The sequence below is a fragment of the Nerophis lumbriciformis genome, linkage group LG24, assembly GCF_033978685.3.
Source record: "Nerophis lumbriciformis linkage group LG24, RoL_Nlum_v2.1, whole genome shotgun sequence".
Lineage (NCBI taxonomy): Eukaryota > Metazoa > Chordata > Actinopteri > Syngnathiformes > Syngnathidae > Nerophis > Nerophis lumbriciformis.
The window spans coordinates 38009308-38027997 of record NC_084571.2 but is presented as its reverse complement, the minus strand read 5'-3'; the positions used below and the strand labels follow the sequence as shown (position 1 = coordinate 38027997).

The 18690-nt window shown below is 40.7% G+C and overlaps 1 protein-coding gene across 2 annotated transcripts in view; it reads left to right on the top strand.

Annotated features, from left to right (window-relative positions):
• The first annotated feature begins 12344 nt into the window (after window positions 1–12344).
• The window catches only part of dnmt1 (DNA (cytosine-5-)-methyltransferase 1), an 82977-nt gene continuing 76631 nt past the window's right edge, over window positions 12345–18690 (top strand). For both annotated transcript variants that reach the window (XM_061982061.1, XM_061982060.1), the window contains exons 1-2: window positions 12345–12522; window positions 12677–12713. In XM_061982061.1, coding sequence (XP_061838045.1) covers window positions 12476–12522; window positions 12677–12713 — 84 coding nt within the window. In that variant the 5' untranslated portion in view covers window positions 12345–12475. The remainder of the gene's footprint in view (window positions 12523–12676; window positions 12714–18690) is intronic.

The window sequence follows — 18690 nt, the reverse complement described above, 5'->3', positions numbered from 1 at the left end:
CTGCTTGTCCTTCTCTATAAGGGTTCTAATACCCAGAGAAGGGACAAGGTAGATATGGGATTTCTAATTCAAAGTTAAAATAGTCCAAGATTCTAAGATACCTATGATACCTATACCTAGATATTCCATGATACCTATACATGTCCGGTAGAGTTCCTTCCGGTCCTCTCTGGTGGGGGTGGGAATGAAAGTTAGTCCCCTTTCCAATGCTTCCATCTGGTGGACAGAAAGTGTAACAAATGTAGGTAAATTAGCTACATTACCATTTAGGGGAGTTGTCATGGTACAATACTCCCCTACTAAAAATTTATTTGAGGTTAGGGTAGGGTTAGGTTTAGGGTTAGAGTAAGAGGGTTAAGGTTGGGGTTAGGGTTAGGGATAGAGTTAAGGTTGGGGTTGGGGTTAGGTTTAGAGTTAGGGTTAGGGTTAGGGTTGGGGTTGGGGTTAGGGTTAAAGGTTGGGGTTGGGGTTAGGGTTAGGATTAGGGTTAGGATTAGGGTTAGGGTTAGGCGTAAAGAAAAAGAGTTGGTTAGGGTTAGGGCTAGGATTGGGGGTGGGGTTAGGGTTAGGGTTAGGGTTAGGGTTGGGGTTGGGATTGGGGTTAGGGTTAGGATTAGGGTTAGGTTTAGGATTAGGGTTAGGGTTAGGGTTGGGGTTGGGGTTAGGGTTAGGGTTAGGATTAGGGTTAGGTTTAGGATTAGGGTTAGGGTTAGGCATAAAGAAAAAGAGTTGGTTAGGGTTAGGGCTAGGGTTGGGGGTGGGGTTAGGATTAGGGTTAGGGTTAGGGTTGGGGTTGGGGTTAGGGTTAAAGGGTTAGGGTTAGGGTTAGGGTTGGGGTTGGGGTTGGGGTTAGGGTTATGGTTAGGGTTAGGGTTAGGATTAGGATTAGGGTTAGGCATAAAGCAAAGGAGTTGGTTAGGGTTAGGGCTAGGGTTAGGGTTAGGGTTAGGTTTAGGCATAAAGAAAGAGAGTTGGTTAGGGTTAGGGCTAGGGTTGGGGGTGGGGTTAGGATTAGGGTTAGGGTTAGGGATAGGATTAGGGTTAGGATTAGGATTAGGATTAGGATTAGGGTTAGGGTTAAGGTTAGGGTTAGGGTTAGGGTTAGGGTTGGGGTTGCGGTTGGGGTTAAAGGTTTAAAGGGTTGGGGTTGGGGTTGGGGTTGGGGTTAGGATTAGGGTTAGGATTAGGATTAGGGTTAGGGTTAGGGTTAGGGTTAGGCATAAAGAAAAGAGTTGGTTAGGGTTAGGGCTAGGGTTGGTGGTGGGGTTAGGATTAGGATTAGGGTTAGGGTTAGGGTTAGGGTTAGGGTTAGGGTTGGGGTTAGGTTAAGGTTAAGGATAGGTTTGGGTTAGGGGTCGAGGTAGGGGTTAGGGGTAGGGTTAGGGGGTAGGGTTAGAGTTAGGGTTAGGTTTGGGTTGGGGTTAGGGTTAGGATTAGGGTTAAGGTTAGGGTTAAAGGGTTAGAGTTAGAGAGTTAGGGTTAGGGTTAGGGTTAGGGTTAGGTTTGGGTTAGGGTTAGGGTTAGGGTTAGGGTTAGGGTTGGGGTTGGGGGTAGGGGTTAAGGTTAGGGTTAGGGTTAGGGTTAGAACCTTGAGGGCCTGTTGTTGTGCCTTTGTTAGGTTATTTAGGTGTGAAGGATGGGACCGAAGCCTGGCTCATGCCTGCTTGTCCTTCTCTATAAGGGTTCTAATACCCCGAGAAGGGACAAGGTAGATGTGGGATTTCTAATTCAAAGTTAAAATAGTCCAAGATTCTAAGATACCTATGATACCTATACCTATACCTATACCTATACCTAGATATTCTATGATACCTATACATGTCCGGTAGAGTTTCTTCCGGTCCTCTCTGGTGGGGGTGAGAATGAAAGTTAGTCCCCTTTCCAATGCTTCCATCTGGTGGACAGAAAGTGTAACTAATGTAGATAAATTAGCTACATTACCATTTAGGGGAGTTGTCATGGAACAATACTCCCCTACTAAAAATTTATTTGAGGTTAGGGTAGGGTTAGGTTTAGGGTTAGAGTAAGAGGGTTAAGGTTGGGGTTAGGGTTAGAGTTAGGGTTAGGGTTAGGGATAGAGTTAAGGTTGGGGTTGGGGTTAGGTTTAGAGTTAGGGTTAGGGTTAGGGTTGGGGTTGGGGTTGGGGTTAGGGTTAAAGGTTTAAAGAGTTAAGGTTAGGGTTGGGGTTGGGGTTGGGGTTGGGCTTAGGGTTAGGATTAGGGTTAGGGTTAGGGTTAGGCATAAAGAAAAAGAGTTGGTTAGGGTTAGGGCTAGGGTTGGGGGTGGGGGTGGGGTTAGGATTAGGGTTAGGGTTAGGGTTAGGGTTGGGGTTGGGGTTAGGGTTAGGTTTAGGATTAGGGTTAGGGTTAGGGTTGGGGTTGGGGTTGGGGTTAGGGTTAGGGTTAGGATTAGGGTTAGGTTTAGGATTCGGGTTAGGGTTAGGATTAGGGTTAGGGTTAGGCATAAAGAAAAAGAGTTGGTTAGGGTTAGGGCTAGGGTTAGGGGTGGGGTTAGGATTAGGGTTAGGGTTGGGGTTGGGGTTAGGGTTAAAGGTTTAAAGGGTTGGGGTTAGGGTTGGGGTTGGGGTTGGGGTTAGGGTTAGGGTTAGGGTTAGGGGTGGGGTTAGGATTAGGGTTAGGGTTGGGGTTGGGGTTAGGGTTAAAGGTTTAAAGGGTTGGGGTTAGGGTTGGGGTTGGGGTTGGGGTTAGGGTTAGGGTTAGGGTAATGGTTAGGGTTAGGATTAGGATTAGGGTTAGGGTTAGGCATAAAGCAAAAGAGTTGGTTAGGGTTAGGGCTAGGGTTAGGGTTAGGGTTAGGTTTAAGCATAAAGTAAGAGAGTTGGTTAGGGTTAGGGCTAGGGTTGGGGGTGGGGTTAGGATTAGGGTTAGGGTTAGGCATAGGATTAGGGTTAGGGTTAAGGTTAGGTTTAGAGGTTTAAGGTTAGAGAGTTAGGGTTAGGGTTAGGGTTAGGGTTAGAGGTTTAGGGTTAGAGAGTTAGGGTTAGGGTTAGGTTGGGGTTGGGGTTAGGGTTAGGTTGGGTTCGGGGTTAGGGTTAGGGTTAGGGTTAGAGAGTTAGGGTTAGGGTTAGGTTGGGGTCGGGGTTAGGGTTAGAGTTAGGGTTAGAGGTTTAGGGTTAGAGAGTTAGGGTTAGGGTTAGGTTGGGGTCGGGGTTAGGGTTAGGGTTAGAGTTGGGGTTGGGGTTGGGGTTAAGGTTAGGGTTGGGGTTAGGGTTAGGGGTTAGGGTTAGGTTTAGGATTAGGGTTAGGGTTAGGGTTGGGGTTGGGGTTGGGGTTAGGGTTAGGATTAGGGTTAGGTTTAGGATTCGGGTTAGGGTTAGGATTAGGGTTAGGGTTAGGCATAAAGAAAAAGAGTTGGTTAGGGTTAGGGCTAGGGTTGGGGGTGGGGTTAGGATTAGGGTTAGGGTTGGGGTTGGGGTTAGGGTTAAGGGTTTAAAGGGTTGGGGTTGGGATTAGGGTTGGGGTTGGGGTTGGGGTTGGGGTTAGGGTTAGGGTAATGGTTAGGGTTAGGATTAGGATTAGGGTTAGGGTTAGGCATAAAGCAAAAGAGTTGGTTAGGGTTAGGGCTAGGGTTAGGGTTAGGTTTAAGCATAAAGAAAGTGAGGGTTAGGGTTAGGGCTAGGGTTGGGGGTGGGGTTAGGATTAGGGTTAGGGTTAGGCATAGGATTAGGGTTAGGGTTAGGGTTAGGGTTAGAGGTTTAAGGTTAGAGAGTTAGGGTTAGGGTTAGAGGTTTAGGGTTAGAGAGTTAGGGTTAGGGTTAGGGTTAGGGTTAGGGTTAGGATTAGGGTTAGGTTTAGGATTCGGGTTAGGGTTAGGATTAGGGTTAGGGTTAGGCATAAAGAAAAAGAGTTGGTTAGGGTTAGGGCTAGGGTTGGGGGTGGGGTTAGGATTAGGGTTAGGGTTGGGGTTGGGGTTAGGGTTAAGGGTTTAAAGGGTTGGGGTTGGGATTAGGGTTGGGGTTGGGGTTAGGGTTAGGGTAATGGTTAGGGTTAGGATTAGGATTAGGGTTAGGGTTAGGCATAAAGCAAAAGAGTTGGTTAGGGTTAGGGCTAGGGTTAGGGTTAGGGTTAGGTTTAAGCATAAAGAAAGAGAGGGTTAGGGTTAGGGCTAGGGTTGGGGGTGGGGTTAGGATTAGGGTTAGGGTTAGGCATAGGATTAGGGTTAGGGTTAGGGTTAGGGTTAGAGGTTTAAGGTTAGAGAGTTAGGGTTAGGGTTAGGGTTAGAGGTTTAGGGTTAGAGAGTTAGGGTTAGGGTTAGGGTTAGGGTTAGGTTGGGGTTGGGGTTGGGGTTAGGGTTAGGGTTTGGGTTAGGGTTATAGGTTTAGGGTTAGAGAGTTAGGGTTAGGGTTAGGGTTGGGGTTAGGGTTAGGGTTAGCGGTTTAGGGTTAGAGAGTTAGGGTTAGGGTTAGGGTTAGGTTGGGATCTGGGTTAGGGTTTGGGTTAGAGTTGGGGTTGGGGTTGGGGTTGGGGTTAGGGTTGGGGTTAGGACCTGCAAGGGTCACAACCCTGGTTAGTATTGTCCACTAAACACTGACGGACCCAAGCTCAGTCCCCACCGAGGACCCTCAAAGGTTCAATCAGACACACTTAATACTGCTCCCCCCGAAGAATCCCATTTAGGGGTCCTCCAAATGAGTTGCTGGAGCCAGTGTGTCAGCACTTTCCTGGGCAAGTTCTGAGTTGTAGTGCTGACCTCTGTGGTGGGCTTCACAGTAGTTGAGGGTTAGAGTTAGGGTTAGAGTTAGGGTTAGGGTTAGGGTTAGGGTTAGAGGTTTAAGGTTAGAGAGTTAGGGTTAGGGTTAGGGTTAGAGTTGGGTTTGGGGTTGGGGTTAGGGTTGGGGTTAGGGTTAGGGTTAGGGTTAAGATTAGGGTTAGGGTTAGGGTTAGGGTTAAGATTAGGGTTAGGGTTAGGGTAAAAATGTTTTAAAAAAGCTTTAAAAAGTTTTTAAAAAGTTAAAAAATGTTTAAAAAATTTCAAAATATTTAAAAAAATTAAAAATATTTTTTTTAAAATTACAAATATTTAAAAAAAAATTAAAAATATTTTTTTTTAATTGAAAAATTTAAAGAAAATTAAAAAAAAATAAAATTAAAAAAATATATATATATTTAAAAAAATTTAAAACATTTAAAAACATTTGAAAAAATTTAAAAAATATTTAAAAAAAATTTAAAAAAAAATTTTAAAAAAAGGAAAAAAAATTGAATTTTTTTTTTTTTTAATTCCAAATTGTTTAAAAAAAATAAAAAAATAAAAAAAAAATTTAGATATTTTAAAAAAAAATTGAAAAATTTTAAAAAAAAATTAAAAATTTCTAAAAAAAATTAAAAAATTGAAAAAAAATGGAAAAATTTTACAAAAATTAAAGACATTTTACAAAAAAAAATTTAAAATTTGAAAAACTTGAAAAAAATAAAATAAAAATACAAATGTTTTAAGTTAAAACATGACTTTCAAGGTAAAAAATGATTTTCAAGGTAAAAAAAATTTTCAAGGTAAAAATTTTTTTTCTAGGTTAAAAATTATTTTCAAGGTAAACAAATTATTTTCAAGGTAAAAAAAATGTTTCAAGGTAAAAAATGATTTTCAAGGTAAAAAAAAATTTTCAAGGTAAGAACAATTTTTCAAGGTTAAAAATTATTTTCAAATGTTTTTAATTTTCTAAATTTAATTTTCTATTTTATTTTTATTTATTTATTTATTTATTTTTTTAATTTTTTTTTTATTTTTTATTTATTTGTAAAAAAAAAAAATATTTTTTTTTTTTAATTTAATTTTTAATTTTTTTAAATTTTTTAAAACAATTTAAAACAATTTTAAAAATTGTTTTATTTTTTTTAACAATTTAAAACAATTTTAAAAATTGTTTTATTTTTTTTAACAATTTTAACAATTAAATTTTTTTTTAGGGTTAGGGTTAAGATTAGGGTTAGGATTAGGGTTAAGGTTAGGGTTAGGTTAGAGGTTTAGGGTTAGAGAGTTAGGGTTAGGGTTAGGGTTAGAGTTGGGGTTGGGGTTGGGGTTAGGGTTGGGGTTAGGGTTAGGGTTAGGGTTAGAGAGTTAGGGTTAGGGTTAGGGTTAGGGTTCGGGTTAGGGTTAGGGTTAGAGGTTTAGGGTTAGAGAGTTAGGGTTAGGGTTAGGGTTAGGGTTAGGGTTAGGGTTAGGGTCGGGGTTAGGGTTAGGGTTATGGTTAGGGGTTAGGGTTAGGACCTGCAAGGGTCACAACCCTGGTTAGTATTGTCCACTAAACACTGACGGACCCAAGCTCAGTCCCCACCGAGGACCCTCGAAGGTCAAATGAGACACACTTAATACTGCTCCCCCCGAAGAATCCCATTTAGGGGTACTCCAAATGAGTTGCTGGAGCCAGTGTGTCAGCACTTTCCTGGGCAAGTTCTGAGTTGTAGTGCTGACCTCTGGGGTGGGCTTCACAGCGCCGGATGTAGTATTTTGTAGGGCAGTGAGGGTTAGAGTTAGGGTTAGGGTTAGGGTTAGAGGTTTAAGGTTAGAGAGTTGGGGTTAGGGTTAGGGTTAGGGTTAGGGTTAGAGGTTTAGGGTTGGAGAGTTAGGGTTAGGGTTAGGTTGGGGTTGGGGTTAGGGTTATGGTTAGGGTTAGAGGTTTAGGGTTAGAGAGTTAGGGTTAGGGTTAGGTTGGGATCGGGGTTAGGGTTAGGGTTAGCGGTTAGCGGTTTAGGGTTAGAGAGTTAGGGTTAGGGTTAGGTTGGGATCGGGGTTAGGGTTAGGGTTAGAGTTGGGGTTGGGGTTGGGGTTAGGGTTGGGGTTAGGGTTAGGGTTAGGGTTAGGACCTGCAAAGGTCACAACCCTGGTTAGTATTGTCCAATAAACACTGACGGACCCAAGCTCAGTCCCCACCGAGGACCCTCAAAGTTTCAATCAGACACACTTAATACACACTTCACAGCGCCGGATGTAGTATTTTGTAGGGCAGTGAGGGTTAGAGTTAGGGTTAGGGTTAGTGTTAGGGCTAGGGTTAAAGGGTTAGGGTTAGGGTTAGAGAGTTAGGGATAGGGTTAGGGTTGGGGTTAGGGTTAGGGTTAGGTTAGGTTAGGTTAGGTTTGATTAAGGTTAGGTTTGGGTTAGGGGTAAAGGTTAGGGTTAGGATCTGCAGGGGTCACAACCCTGGTTAGTATTGTCCACTAAACACTGACGGACCCAAGCTCAGTCCCCACCGAAGACCCTCGAAGGTCCAATCAGACATACTTAATACTGCTCCCCCCGAAGAATCCCATTTAGGGGTCCTCCAAATGAGTTGCTGGAGCCAGTGTGTCAGCACTTTCCTGGGCGAGTTCTGAGTTGTAGTGCTGACCTCTGTGGTGGGCTTCACAGCGCCGGATGTAGTATTTTGTAGGGCAGTTGACGGTTAGGGTTAGGGGTAGGGGTAGGGTTAGGGTTAGGGTTAGGGTTAGGGCTAGGGTTAAAGGGTCAGGGCTAGGGTTAGGGTTAGAGAGTTAGGGATAGGGTTAGGGTTGGGGTTAGGGTTAGGGTTAGGTTAGGTTAGGTTAGGTTTGGTTAAGGTTAGGTTTGGGTTAGGAGTAAAGGTTAGGGTTAGGATCTGCAGGGGTCACAACCCTGGTTAGTATTGTCCACTAAACACTGACGGACCCAAGCTCAGTCCCCACTGAAGACCCTCGAAGGTCCAATCAGACATACTTAATACTGCTCCCCCCGAAGAATCCCATTTAGGGGTCCTCCAAATGAGTTGCTGGAGCCAGTGTGTCAGCACTTTCCTGGGCGAGTTCTGAGTTGTAGTGCTGACCTATTTGGTGGGCTTCACAGCGCCGGATGTAGTCTTTTGTAGGGCAGTTGAGGCTGGAGAAAGCGAGGTGCAAGAGGTGTTGACCGGGGGCCTGATAAATTCAGCACATTTTGGTCTGCCCCTCTCCATTCCAGGTAGGCTGCAGGTCGTGAGAAGGGGTTCATTGTGAGTCTCCGCCCGTGTCTGTGGCTCCTACGATGGGACGGAGGATATCTTCAGCTTGAAGTACTCCGTGGGTCTTCTGCATTTGTATCGCCCTTGTCGTTCCGGTGCGATGCAGGTATCTAACGCGTGTCCGTTGAGTTGTGGTCTGTCCGTCTTTGTTGCAGGTGCCAGGCAGGTCGCAGTAGGGAACTCACCAAGGGTCTCCACCTGTGCTTAAGTTCCTGGAACTGGAAGGGGGGCGTCGCCAAGCTGAGGTCCTCCACGGGTCTGCTGCTTGCAATTCGCTCTGATGTGCCCTTGTGTCTTGTAGGTGGCCTGGCTGTAAGAGGGGGGCGTGGGTGACCCTAAGCGAGAGTCTATTCGGGCCTCTGCTTATACTATAGTGTCGACCGCTAATTCATCCATCCATCCATCTTCAAACGCTTATCTGGAATCGGGTCGCGGGGACAACAGCTCCAGCAGAGACCCCCAGATTTCCCTCTCCAGAGCAACATTAGAAACTTCCTCCTGGGGGATCTCTAAGCGTTCCCAGGTCAGAGAGGAGATGCAATCCCCCCCATCTGGTCCTAGGCCTGCCCCGGGATCTGCAACGAGGACCTCCCTAGAGAGACGCTTGTGAGGCATCCGCATGAGATGCCCGAACCACTTAAACTGGCTCCTTTCCAAGCGAAGGAGCAGCGGCTCTACTCCGAGTCTCTCTCGGGTGACTGAACTTCTCACCCCATCTCTAAGGGAGATGCCAGCCACCCTTCTGAGGAAACTCATTTCAAGCGTATCCGTTTATTTGCCCAGACCAAGGCAATCTGAAATGGGGACATACAGTCCGTTCCGATCAAGGGGATCAGTTTGTCCATCTCAACTCGTAAGGTTTTTTGCTAGTGGACCCTCAAGATGCAGATAGTGGTGTCTGCTCAATTTTTGGCATTGTCCATGATCAAGGCTTGTGTATCGGGGTTAATGACCGCCGGCCTGATCTTGTTGGTCAGAGTGAGAACTATTTTAGGTATTGTGGCCGAGGGGAACCAACTTGCGCCAGTGAAGTTGTCTCCACCGGACCGGAAATGACGTCATATCGCCCTTCTACGTCATCGACATTGTGATAAAGTTGGAAAAAGTAGGAAAAAGTCGAAGTTGACTGCAAGAATGAGCAGACAGCACTAAAGTATTTTTGTCTCGACATCACAGCCGAATTAAGTGTTTGCAATAATTAACCAGAAAAACGAAAAAGTAAAAAGTAATAATTAAAAAAAATTTAAAATTTAAAATTTAAAATTTAAAAATAAAATAAAATAAAATAAAATTTAAAAAAATAAAATAAAATAAAATAAAATAAAATAAAATAAAATAAAATAAAATAAAATAAAATGAAATAAAATAATAATAAGTAAAATGTGTAAAATGGCTTGTAAACAACAGCTAGGGTCAACCCAGAAGCTTTAAAAGAAACAGTCGTCTTGCTATGCCGAACATGGGGCGACAGCACCCTCCTCAGGCCAAACACAGCTACAACAAGGAGTACATTTTTTTTCCATTGTCGAAATTATGTAGAAAATAGAAATAATAATCAAAATTAATAAATAACAAAATATCAATTTTTAAATTAAAAAAATAAATATTATGAAATAACTTGAAAAACAAAAAACACCCTTAGTTACACTGTTCCATTTTGAAATCTTAAAGGAGCATAACCAGGTGAAAAGAGAACTGTGTCCCAAAAAAAAAAGCGTTTTTGGTTTTTTAAGGGATTTTTAAGACTAAAATTCAGTTCTTTGCAACCCCAAATAAGTAGCATAGTAGTAATAGTAATAGTCAGCATTGCTGGTCTACATCTCCAAATATGTAGCATAGTAGTAATAGTATTCGTCCAAATTGATGCTTAAGTAGCATAGTAGTAATAGTAATAGTCAGCATTGCTGCTTTGCATCTCCAAATAGGTAGCATAGTAGTAATAGTATTCCAAATTGATGCTCTGTATCCCCAATTAAGTAGCATAGTAGTAGTAGTGACAATCAACCTGATGTAAACATGTATGTTGGTCTAAGGAAAATGGATCCGGGGGCACCCAGAGAACAGCGTTGGGCTCTGGCTAGTTAGGTTTGGAATAGAGTGTGGGGGAGGGGTTAGGGTTAGGGTTAGGGTTAGGGTTAGGACCCGTAAGGGTGAAAACCCACAACAATAATACATTAATACATTGTTTTAATAGGTAAATAGGTGTGGTTCCCCACATCTGCGGTCCCCTCCAAGGTTTCTCATTGTCATACCATTGGGTTAAGTTTAGTGTAGATTATATTTTATATTGCTACTACGGTACATTTTTAGTCTACTTTATACCTGCATTATCCCTTCCATCCTTACCCTTTCCATCCTTTGTAACTGAGCTACTGTGTGGAACAATTCCCCTTGTGGATCATTAAAGTTTGTCTAAGTCTAAGTCTAATCAACAAGTAGATGAATAATAGTTTTGAGTAAATAATGCAACTGGAAATGATGTAATATGTTACTGTATATGCATACTTGCCAAACCTCCCGGATTTTCCGGGAGACTCCCAAAATTCAGCGCCTCTCCCGAAAACCTCCCGGGACAAATTTTCTCCCAAAAATCTCCCGAAATTCAGGCGGAGCTGGAGGCCACGCCCCCTCCAGCTCCATGCGTACCTGAGTGACGTGTTGACAGCCTGTTCACAACATAGCCGTAAACAGCAATGTTGTGACACTTTTAAACAGGACAATACTGCCATCTACTGTACATGCATATGTGACCCACCCATAATGTGTCACATTTTTGTGTTGATTTATTTATTTTATTTTGTGGTTTGAATTCGTTTTTGGAGCTGTCATTCCACATTTATCAGTATTCACATTGGTCAGTAGGGGGCAGTAGGGCGTTTCTTCCCAATTGAATGCTATCACCTGCAGACCGGAAGTGTCTTGTCATTCTGATGAGAGCGACCAGTCTGTGAACAATTGAAACGTCCTGTGTGCTTTTTCCTCCTGTATAACAGGTTAGTTTTGGTGAATCAACTCACTGAATAATATCCCTGTGATCTTTATAAGTTTAAGTACACATTCTGATGGTGGAGCCTAACTCTAAAGTGTTTGTGAGTTGTAGTTTGTATTTGTGAATGAATCCAGTGCACAGCTGCAGTAATCAATACAAAAAGGCGACGTGAGTGCGCAATGTTTGTATAGGAACTTCTGATCCTAATTCAGACTCCCAAATTAGAGCTCCCGTTTTCTTATTGATTTTATAATGTATATTTGTATAATGTGTGTGTTCTGAAATAGTGACAGAGAATAGAACAAGGATGGCCAATTCAACCCTTAACTCAACAATGAGTAGATGAGTGTTATGTGTGTGTATACGTGTAAATAAATGAACACTGAAATTCAAGTATTTCTTTATATATATATATATACATACATATATATATATATATATATATATATATATATATATATATATATATATATATATATATATATATATATATATATAGCTAGAATTCACTGAAAGTCAAGTATTTCTTATATATGTATATATATATATATCTTAACCACGCCCCCAACCACGCCCCCCACCCCCCACCCCCACCTCCCGAAATCGGAGGTCTCAAGGTTGGCAAGTATGTGTATATGTCAGCAGTCAAATTAAAAGCATTGTAAGTAAATGGTACTACTATTATTATTATTTATATACCAAACATAAACATAAATAATATACATTTAAAAAAGAAAGAAAAAGCTTTTGTGATGCTAAAAAATATCGATGTAATCATAGTAGTATCGACTAGATTCGCTCCTGTACTTGGTATCATTACAGTGGACGTCCGGTATAAACTTCCCTTGTGGATCATTAAAGTTAGTCTAAGTCTAATTAATATGCCGTGTCCTTATTTTCCCTGTTTATATTTTTGCAAACTCTTTTAGGGTATTATTGTCTTTGGACTGCGGCTGGAAAAAATATCGTTTCACTAACCCTAACCCTCAAATATTTTTGAGGACATTTATCGTCACACACACACACACACACACAAAAAGTAAGGACATTTATTTTGACACATTACCAACGATAATATCTATGTCCGTTTCCGGTTGCTTGGCCGGGTTCAACTTCCGGTAGAAGCTAAGAAGGAGGGAGGGTGTAACACTCGCTTTATTCATATTTACCAGGATTATACAGGAGCAAAAATGAGTACGTGGTATTAAAATGTAATGTATGTTTTATGTTATGATATTAAGTGTATTTATTATAGTAGTGTGTACTTTACAAGTGTAGTAACGCTTCACTGAAAAGAGTGTGTGTTACCCTTAATGCTTCTGTAATGGTACGGTCCGAAACGCCCACTTTTCCCCGCGAAAAGACGGCCCGGGCGCGCCAATTGCTTATAGCATCCATCGGACTCTTGCTAGGCTGCGCCGTCCTTCTTCTTCCCTTCGCTTTTAGACTATTATAGCTCACTTTTAAGACTAGTTTGGCCTAGGTTTTAAGTCCTTTTTTTATAGATAAGTCACAGCATGCCAGCCAGGACTTCCTTGTCGTTGCCAGAGGATGTCAGGAAAAGGTAAGCGTTTCCGCCAATAGCTGTAGCTAAGGTATGGTGGCGCGGCCTGTCAGCGTGTGTGTGCGCGCGGGAGGGATTTGGCGCCACGGTGGTAAACAAAAGATGGAAGCTATGGTTTTTCACCTCTTTTCCTTTTGTTTTTTATCCTTTAAAGGCTGCAAGTGCTGGACGATGGCAGCTCTTCAGACGAGGTAAGTGTCGGTGCAACATAATGCACAATAGAAACAAAATGTTAACATCTAAATACCCAGTTTATGTTCTCTATTCTTGTAACAGCGTCTTATAAATAGTCAATCTCATTGGCAATGATATTCATTCATTTTTTCTTTATTTATTTCCTTCATTAATGTGCATTTTTAATCAATAGACAATTAAAGTCTAACAACAAAACACATATTTACACACCTACACTGCAATAAGTCAGTGTTCAAAAACAAGGACAAATTTTTATTTGAACTAAGCAAAATTATCTGCCAATATAACAAGAATCGGCTTGTCAAGACTTTCCAAAATAAGTAAAATTAGACTTAGAAAATCTTTATTGTCCCTGAGGGCCAATTTGGTTTGCAGCAGTAGCCATTCAAATCAAGGTTCAACAGTAAAACGAGGTACAACAGTAAAAAAAACAAGGTACAACATTTAAAAAACGAGGTACAACTAGGGATTATGTTCGAAACCGGTTCTCCCGGTTGTTCGATAAGAAAAGAACCGATTCCATGGACTCGAATCCCTTTTTTGAGAACTGGTTCCCGTTATCGGGGCCACTATAGTAAAGAAAAAGAGTTGTTTCTTTATTCGAAACCCTGGGAACGAATCCCGTCCCACAAGAAATGCCCTGTGGGACATCACAGGAAATGACGTAGCTCAGTCTAACGACTGAGACAATTAAAGTCTAACAACAAAACACATATTTACACACCTACACTGTAAAAAGTCAGTGTTCAAAAACAAGGACAAAAAAACAAACATAAATTAGTGGTATTTTATTTGAACTAAGCAAAATTATCTGCCAATAGAACAAGAAAATTCGGCTTGTCAAGACTTTCCAAAACAAGTAAAATTAGACTTAGATTTAGAAAATCTTTATTGTCCCTGAGGGGCAATTTGGTTTGCAGCAGTAGTCATTAAAAACAAGGTTCAACAGTAAAACGAGGTACAACAGTAAAAAACAAGGTACAACATTAAAAAACGAGGTACAGCTAGGGATGATGTTTGAAACCGGTTGTTCGATAAGAAAAGAACCGATTCCATGGACTCTAATCCCTTTTTGAGAACCGGTTCCCGTTATCGAGGCCACTATAGTAAAGAAAAAGAGTTGGTTCTTTATTCGAAACCCTGGGAACGAATCCCGTCCCACAAGAAATGCCCTGTGGGACATCACAGGAAATGACGTAGCTCAGTCTAACGACTGAGACAATTAAAGTCTAACAACAAAACACATATTTACACACCTACACTGCAAAAAGTCAGTGTTCAAAAACAAGGAGAAAAAAAAAACATAAATTTGTGGTATTTTATTTGAACTAAGCAAAATTATCTGCCAATAGAACAAGAAAATTTGGCTTGTCAAGACTTTCCAAAACAAGTAAAATTAGACTTAGACTCTCAAAAATCTTTGTCTCTGAGGGGCAATTTGGTTTGTAGCAGTAGTCATTAAAAACAAGGTTCAACAGTAAAAAAACAAGGTACAACATTAAAAAACGAGGTACAGCTAGGGATGATTTTTGAAACCGGTTCTCCCGGTTGTTCGATAAGAAAAAAACGATTCCTTGGACTCTAATCCCTTTTTGAGAACCGGTTCCCATTATCGAGGCCACTATAGTAAAGAAAAAGAGTTGGTTCTTTATTGGAAACCCAGGGAACGAATCCCGTCCCAGAAGAAATGCCCTGTGGGACATCACAGGAAATGACGTAGCTCAGTCTAACGACTGAGACAATTAAAGTCTAACAACAAAACACATATTTACACACCTACACTGCAAAAAGTCAGTGTTCAAAAACAAGGACAAAAAAAATACAAAAATTAGTGGTATTTTATTTGAACTAAGCAAAATTATCTGCCAATAGAACAAGAAAATTCGGCTTGTCAAGAATTTCCAAAACATGTAAAATTAGACTTAGAAAATCTTTATTGTCCCTCAGGGGCAATTTGGTTTGCAGCAGTAGTCATTAAAAACAAGGTTCAACAGTAAAACGAGGTACAACAGTAAAAAAAAACAAAAGGTACAACATTAAAAAGCGAGGTACAACTCGGGATTATGTCCGAAACCGGTTCTCCCGGTTGTTCGATAAGAAAAGAACCGATTCCATGGACTCTAATCCCTTTTTGAGAACCGGTTCCCGTTATCGGGGCCACTATAGTAAAGAAAAAGAGTTGGTTCTTTATTCGAAACCCTGGGAACGAATCCCGTCCCACAAGAAATGCCCTGTGGGACATCACAGGAAATGACGTAGCTCAGTCTAGCGACTGAGACAATTAAAGTCTAACAACAAAACACATATTTACACACCTACACTGCAAAAAGTCAGTCTTCAAAAACAAGGACAAAAAAAAAAAATAGTGGTATTTTATTTGAACTAAGCAAAATTATCTGCCAATAGAACAAGAAAATTCTGCTTGTCAAGACTTTCCAAAACAAGTAAATTTAGACTTAGACTCTCGAAAATCTTTGTCTCTGAGGGGCAATTTGGTTTGCAGCAGTAGTCATTAAAAACAAGGTTCAACAGTAAAAAAAACAAGGTACAACATTAAAAAACGAGGTACAACTCGGGATTATGTCCGAAACCGGTTCTCCCGGTTGTTCGATAAGAAAAGAACCGATTCCATGGACTCTAATCCCTTTTTTGAGAACCGGTTCCCGTTATCGGGGCCACTATAGTAAAGAAAAAGAGTTGGTTCTTTATTCGAAACCCTGGGAACGAATCCCGTCCCACAAGAAATACCCCGTGGGACATCACAGGAAATGACGTAGCTCAGTCTAACGACTGAGACAATTAAAGTCTAACAACAAAACACATATTTACACACCTACACTGCAAAAAGTCAGTGTTCAAAAACAAGGACAAAAAAAAACATAAATTAGTGGTATTTTATTTGAACTAAGCAAAATTATCTGCCAATAGAACAAGAAAATTTGGCTTGTCAACACTTTCCAAAACAAGTAAAATTAGACTTAGACTTAGAAAATATTTGTTGTCCCTGAGGGGCAATTTGGTTTGCAGCAGTAGTCATTAAAAACAAGGTTCAACAGTAAAACGAGGTACAACAGTAAAAAAAAACAAGGCACAACAGTAAAAAACGAGGTACAACTCGGGATTATGTCCGAAACCGGTTTTCCCGGTTGTTCGATAAGAAAAGAACCGATTCCATGGACTCGATTCCCTTTTTGAGAACCGGTTACCGTTATCGAGGCCACTATAGTAAAGAAAAAGAGTTGGTTCTTTATTGGAAACCCTGGGAACGAATCCCGTCCCAGAAGAAATGCCCTGTGGGACATCACAGGAAATGACGTAGCTCAGTCTAACGACTGAGACAATTAAAGTCTAACAACAAAACACATATTTACACACCTACACTGCAAAAAGTCAGTCTTCAAAAACAAGGACAAAAAAAAAAAAAATAGTGGTATTTTATTTGAACTAAGCAAAATTATCTGCCAATAGAACAAGAAAATTTGGCTTGTCAAGACTTTCCAAAACACGTAAAATTAGACTTAGAAAATCTTTATTGTCCCTGAGGGGCAATTTGGTTTGCAGCAGTAGTCATTAAAAACAAGGTTCAACAGTAAAACGAGGTACAACAGTAAAAAACAAAACAAGGTACAACATTAAAAAACGAGGTACAACTAGGGATGATGTTTGAAACCGGTTCTCCCGGTTGTTCGATAAGAAAAGAACCGATTCCATGGACTCTAATCCCTTTTTGAGAACCGGTTCCCGTTATCGGGGCCACTATAGTATAGAAAAAGAGTTGGTTCTTTATTCGAAACCCTGGGAACGAATCCCGTCCCACAAGAAATGCCCTGTGGGACATCACAGGAAATGACGTAGCTCAGTCTAACGACTGAGACAATTAAAGTCTAACAACAAAACACATATTTACACACCTACACTGCAAAAAGTCAGTGTTCAAAAACAAGGACAAAAAAAAAAAACATAAATTAGTGGTATTTTATTTGAACTAAGCAAAATTATCTGCCAATAGAACAAGAAAATTTGGCTTGTCAAGACTTTCCAAAACAAGTAAATTTAGACTTAGACTCTCGAAAATCTTTATTGTCTCTGAGGGGCAATTTGGTTTGCAGCAGTAGTCATTAAAAACAAGGTTCAACAGTAAAACGAGGTACAACAGTAAAAAAAAAAACAAGGTACAACATTAAAAAACGAGGTACAACTCGGGATTATGTCCGAAACCGGTTCTCCCGGTTGTTCGATAAGGAAAGAACCGATTCCATGGACTCTAATCCCTTTTTGAGAACCGGTTCCCGTTATCGGGGCCACTATAGTAAAGAAAAAGAGTTGGTTCTTAATTCGAAACCCTGGGAACGAATCCCGTCCCACAAGAAATGCCCTGTGGGACATCACAGGAAATTACGTAGCTCAGTCTGACGACTGAGACAATTAAAGTCTAACAACAAAACACATATTTACACACCTACACTGCAAAAAGTCAGTGTTCAAAAACAAGGAGAAAAAAAATACAAAAATTAGTGGTATTTTATTTGAACTAAGCAAAATTATCTGCCAATAGAACAAGAACATTTGGCTTGTCAAGACTTTCCAAAACACGTAAAATTAGACTTAGAAAATCTTTATTGTCCCTCAGGGGCAATTTGGTTTGCAGCAGTAGCCATTAAAAACAAGGTACAACAATAAAACGAGGTACAACAGTAAAAAAACAAAACAAGGTACAACATTAAAAAACGAGGTACAACTCTGGATTATGTCCGAAACCGGTTCTCCCGGTTGTTCGATAAGAAAAGAACCGATTCCTTGGACTCGAATCCCTTTTTGAGAACCGGTTCCCGTTATCGGGGCCACTATAGTAAAGAAAAAGAGTTGGTTCTTTATTGGAAACTCTGGGAACGAATCCCGTCCCAGAAGAAATGCCCTGTGGGACATCACAGGAAATGACGTAGCTCAGTCTAACGACTGAGACAATTAAAGTCTAACAACAAAACACATATTTACACACCTACACTGCAAAAAGTCAGTCTTCAAAAACAAGGACAAAAAAAAGAAAAAAATAGTGGTATTTTATTTGAACTAAGCAAAATTATCTGCCAATAGAACAAGAAAATTTGGCTTGTCAAGACTTTCCAAAACACGTAAAATTAGATTTAGAAAATCTTTATTGTCCCTCAGGGGCAATTTGGTTTGCAGCAGTAGTCATTAAAAACAAGGTTCAACAGTAAAACGAGGTACAACAGTAAAAAACAAGGTACAACATTAAAAAACGAGGTACAGCTAGGGATTATGTTCGAAACCGGTTCTCCCGGTTGTTCGATAAGAAAAAAACGATTCCTTGGACTCGAATCCCTTTTTGAGAATCGAATCCCTTTTTGAGAACCGGTTCCCGTTATGGAGGCCACTATAGTAAAGAAAAAGAGTTGGTTCTTTATTTGAAACCCTGGGAACGAATCCCGTCCCAGAAGAAATGCCCTGTGGGACATCACAGGAAATGACGTAGCTCAGTCTAACGGCTGAGACAATTAAAGTCTAACAACAAAACACATATTTACACACCTACACTGCAAAAAGTCAGTGTTCAAAAACAAGGACAAAAAAAACACATAAATTAGTGGTATTTTATTTGAACTAAGCAAAGTTATCTGCCAATAGAACAAGAAAATTCGGCTTGTCAAGACTTTCCAAAACAAGTAAAATTAGACTTAGACTTAGAAAATCTTTATTGTCCCTGAGGGGCAATTTGGTTTGCAGCAGTAGTCATTAAAAACAAGGTTCAACAGTAAAACGAGGTACAACAGTAAAAAAAACAAGGTACAACATTAAAAAACGAGGTACAACTCGGGATTATGTCCGAAACCGGTTCTCCCGGTTGTTCGATAAGAAAAGAACCGATTCCATGGACTCTAATCCCTTTTTGAGAACCGGTTCCCGTTATCGGGGCCACTATAGTAAAGAAAAAGAGTTGGTTCTTTATTCGAA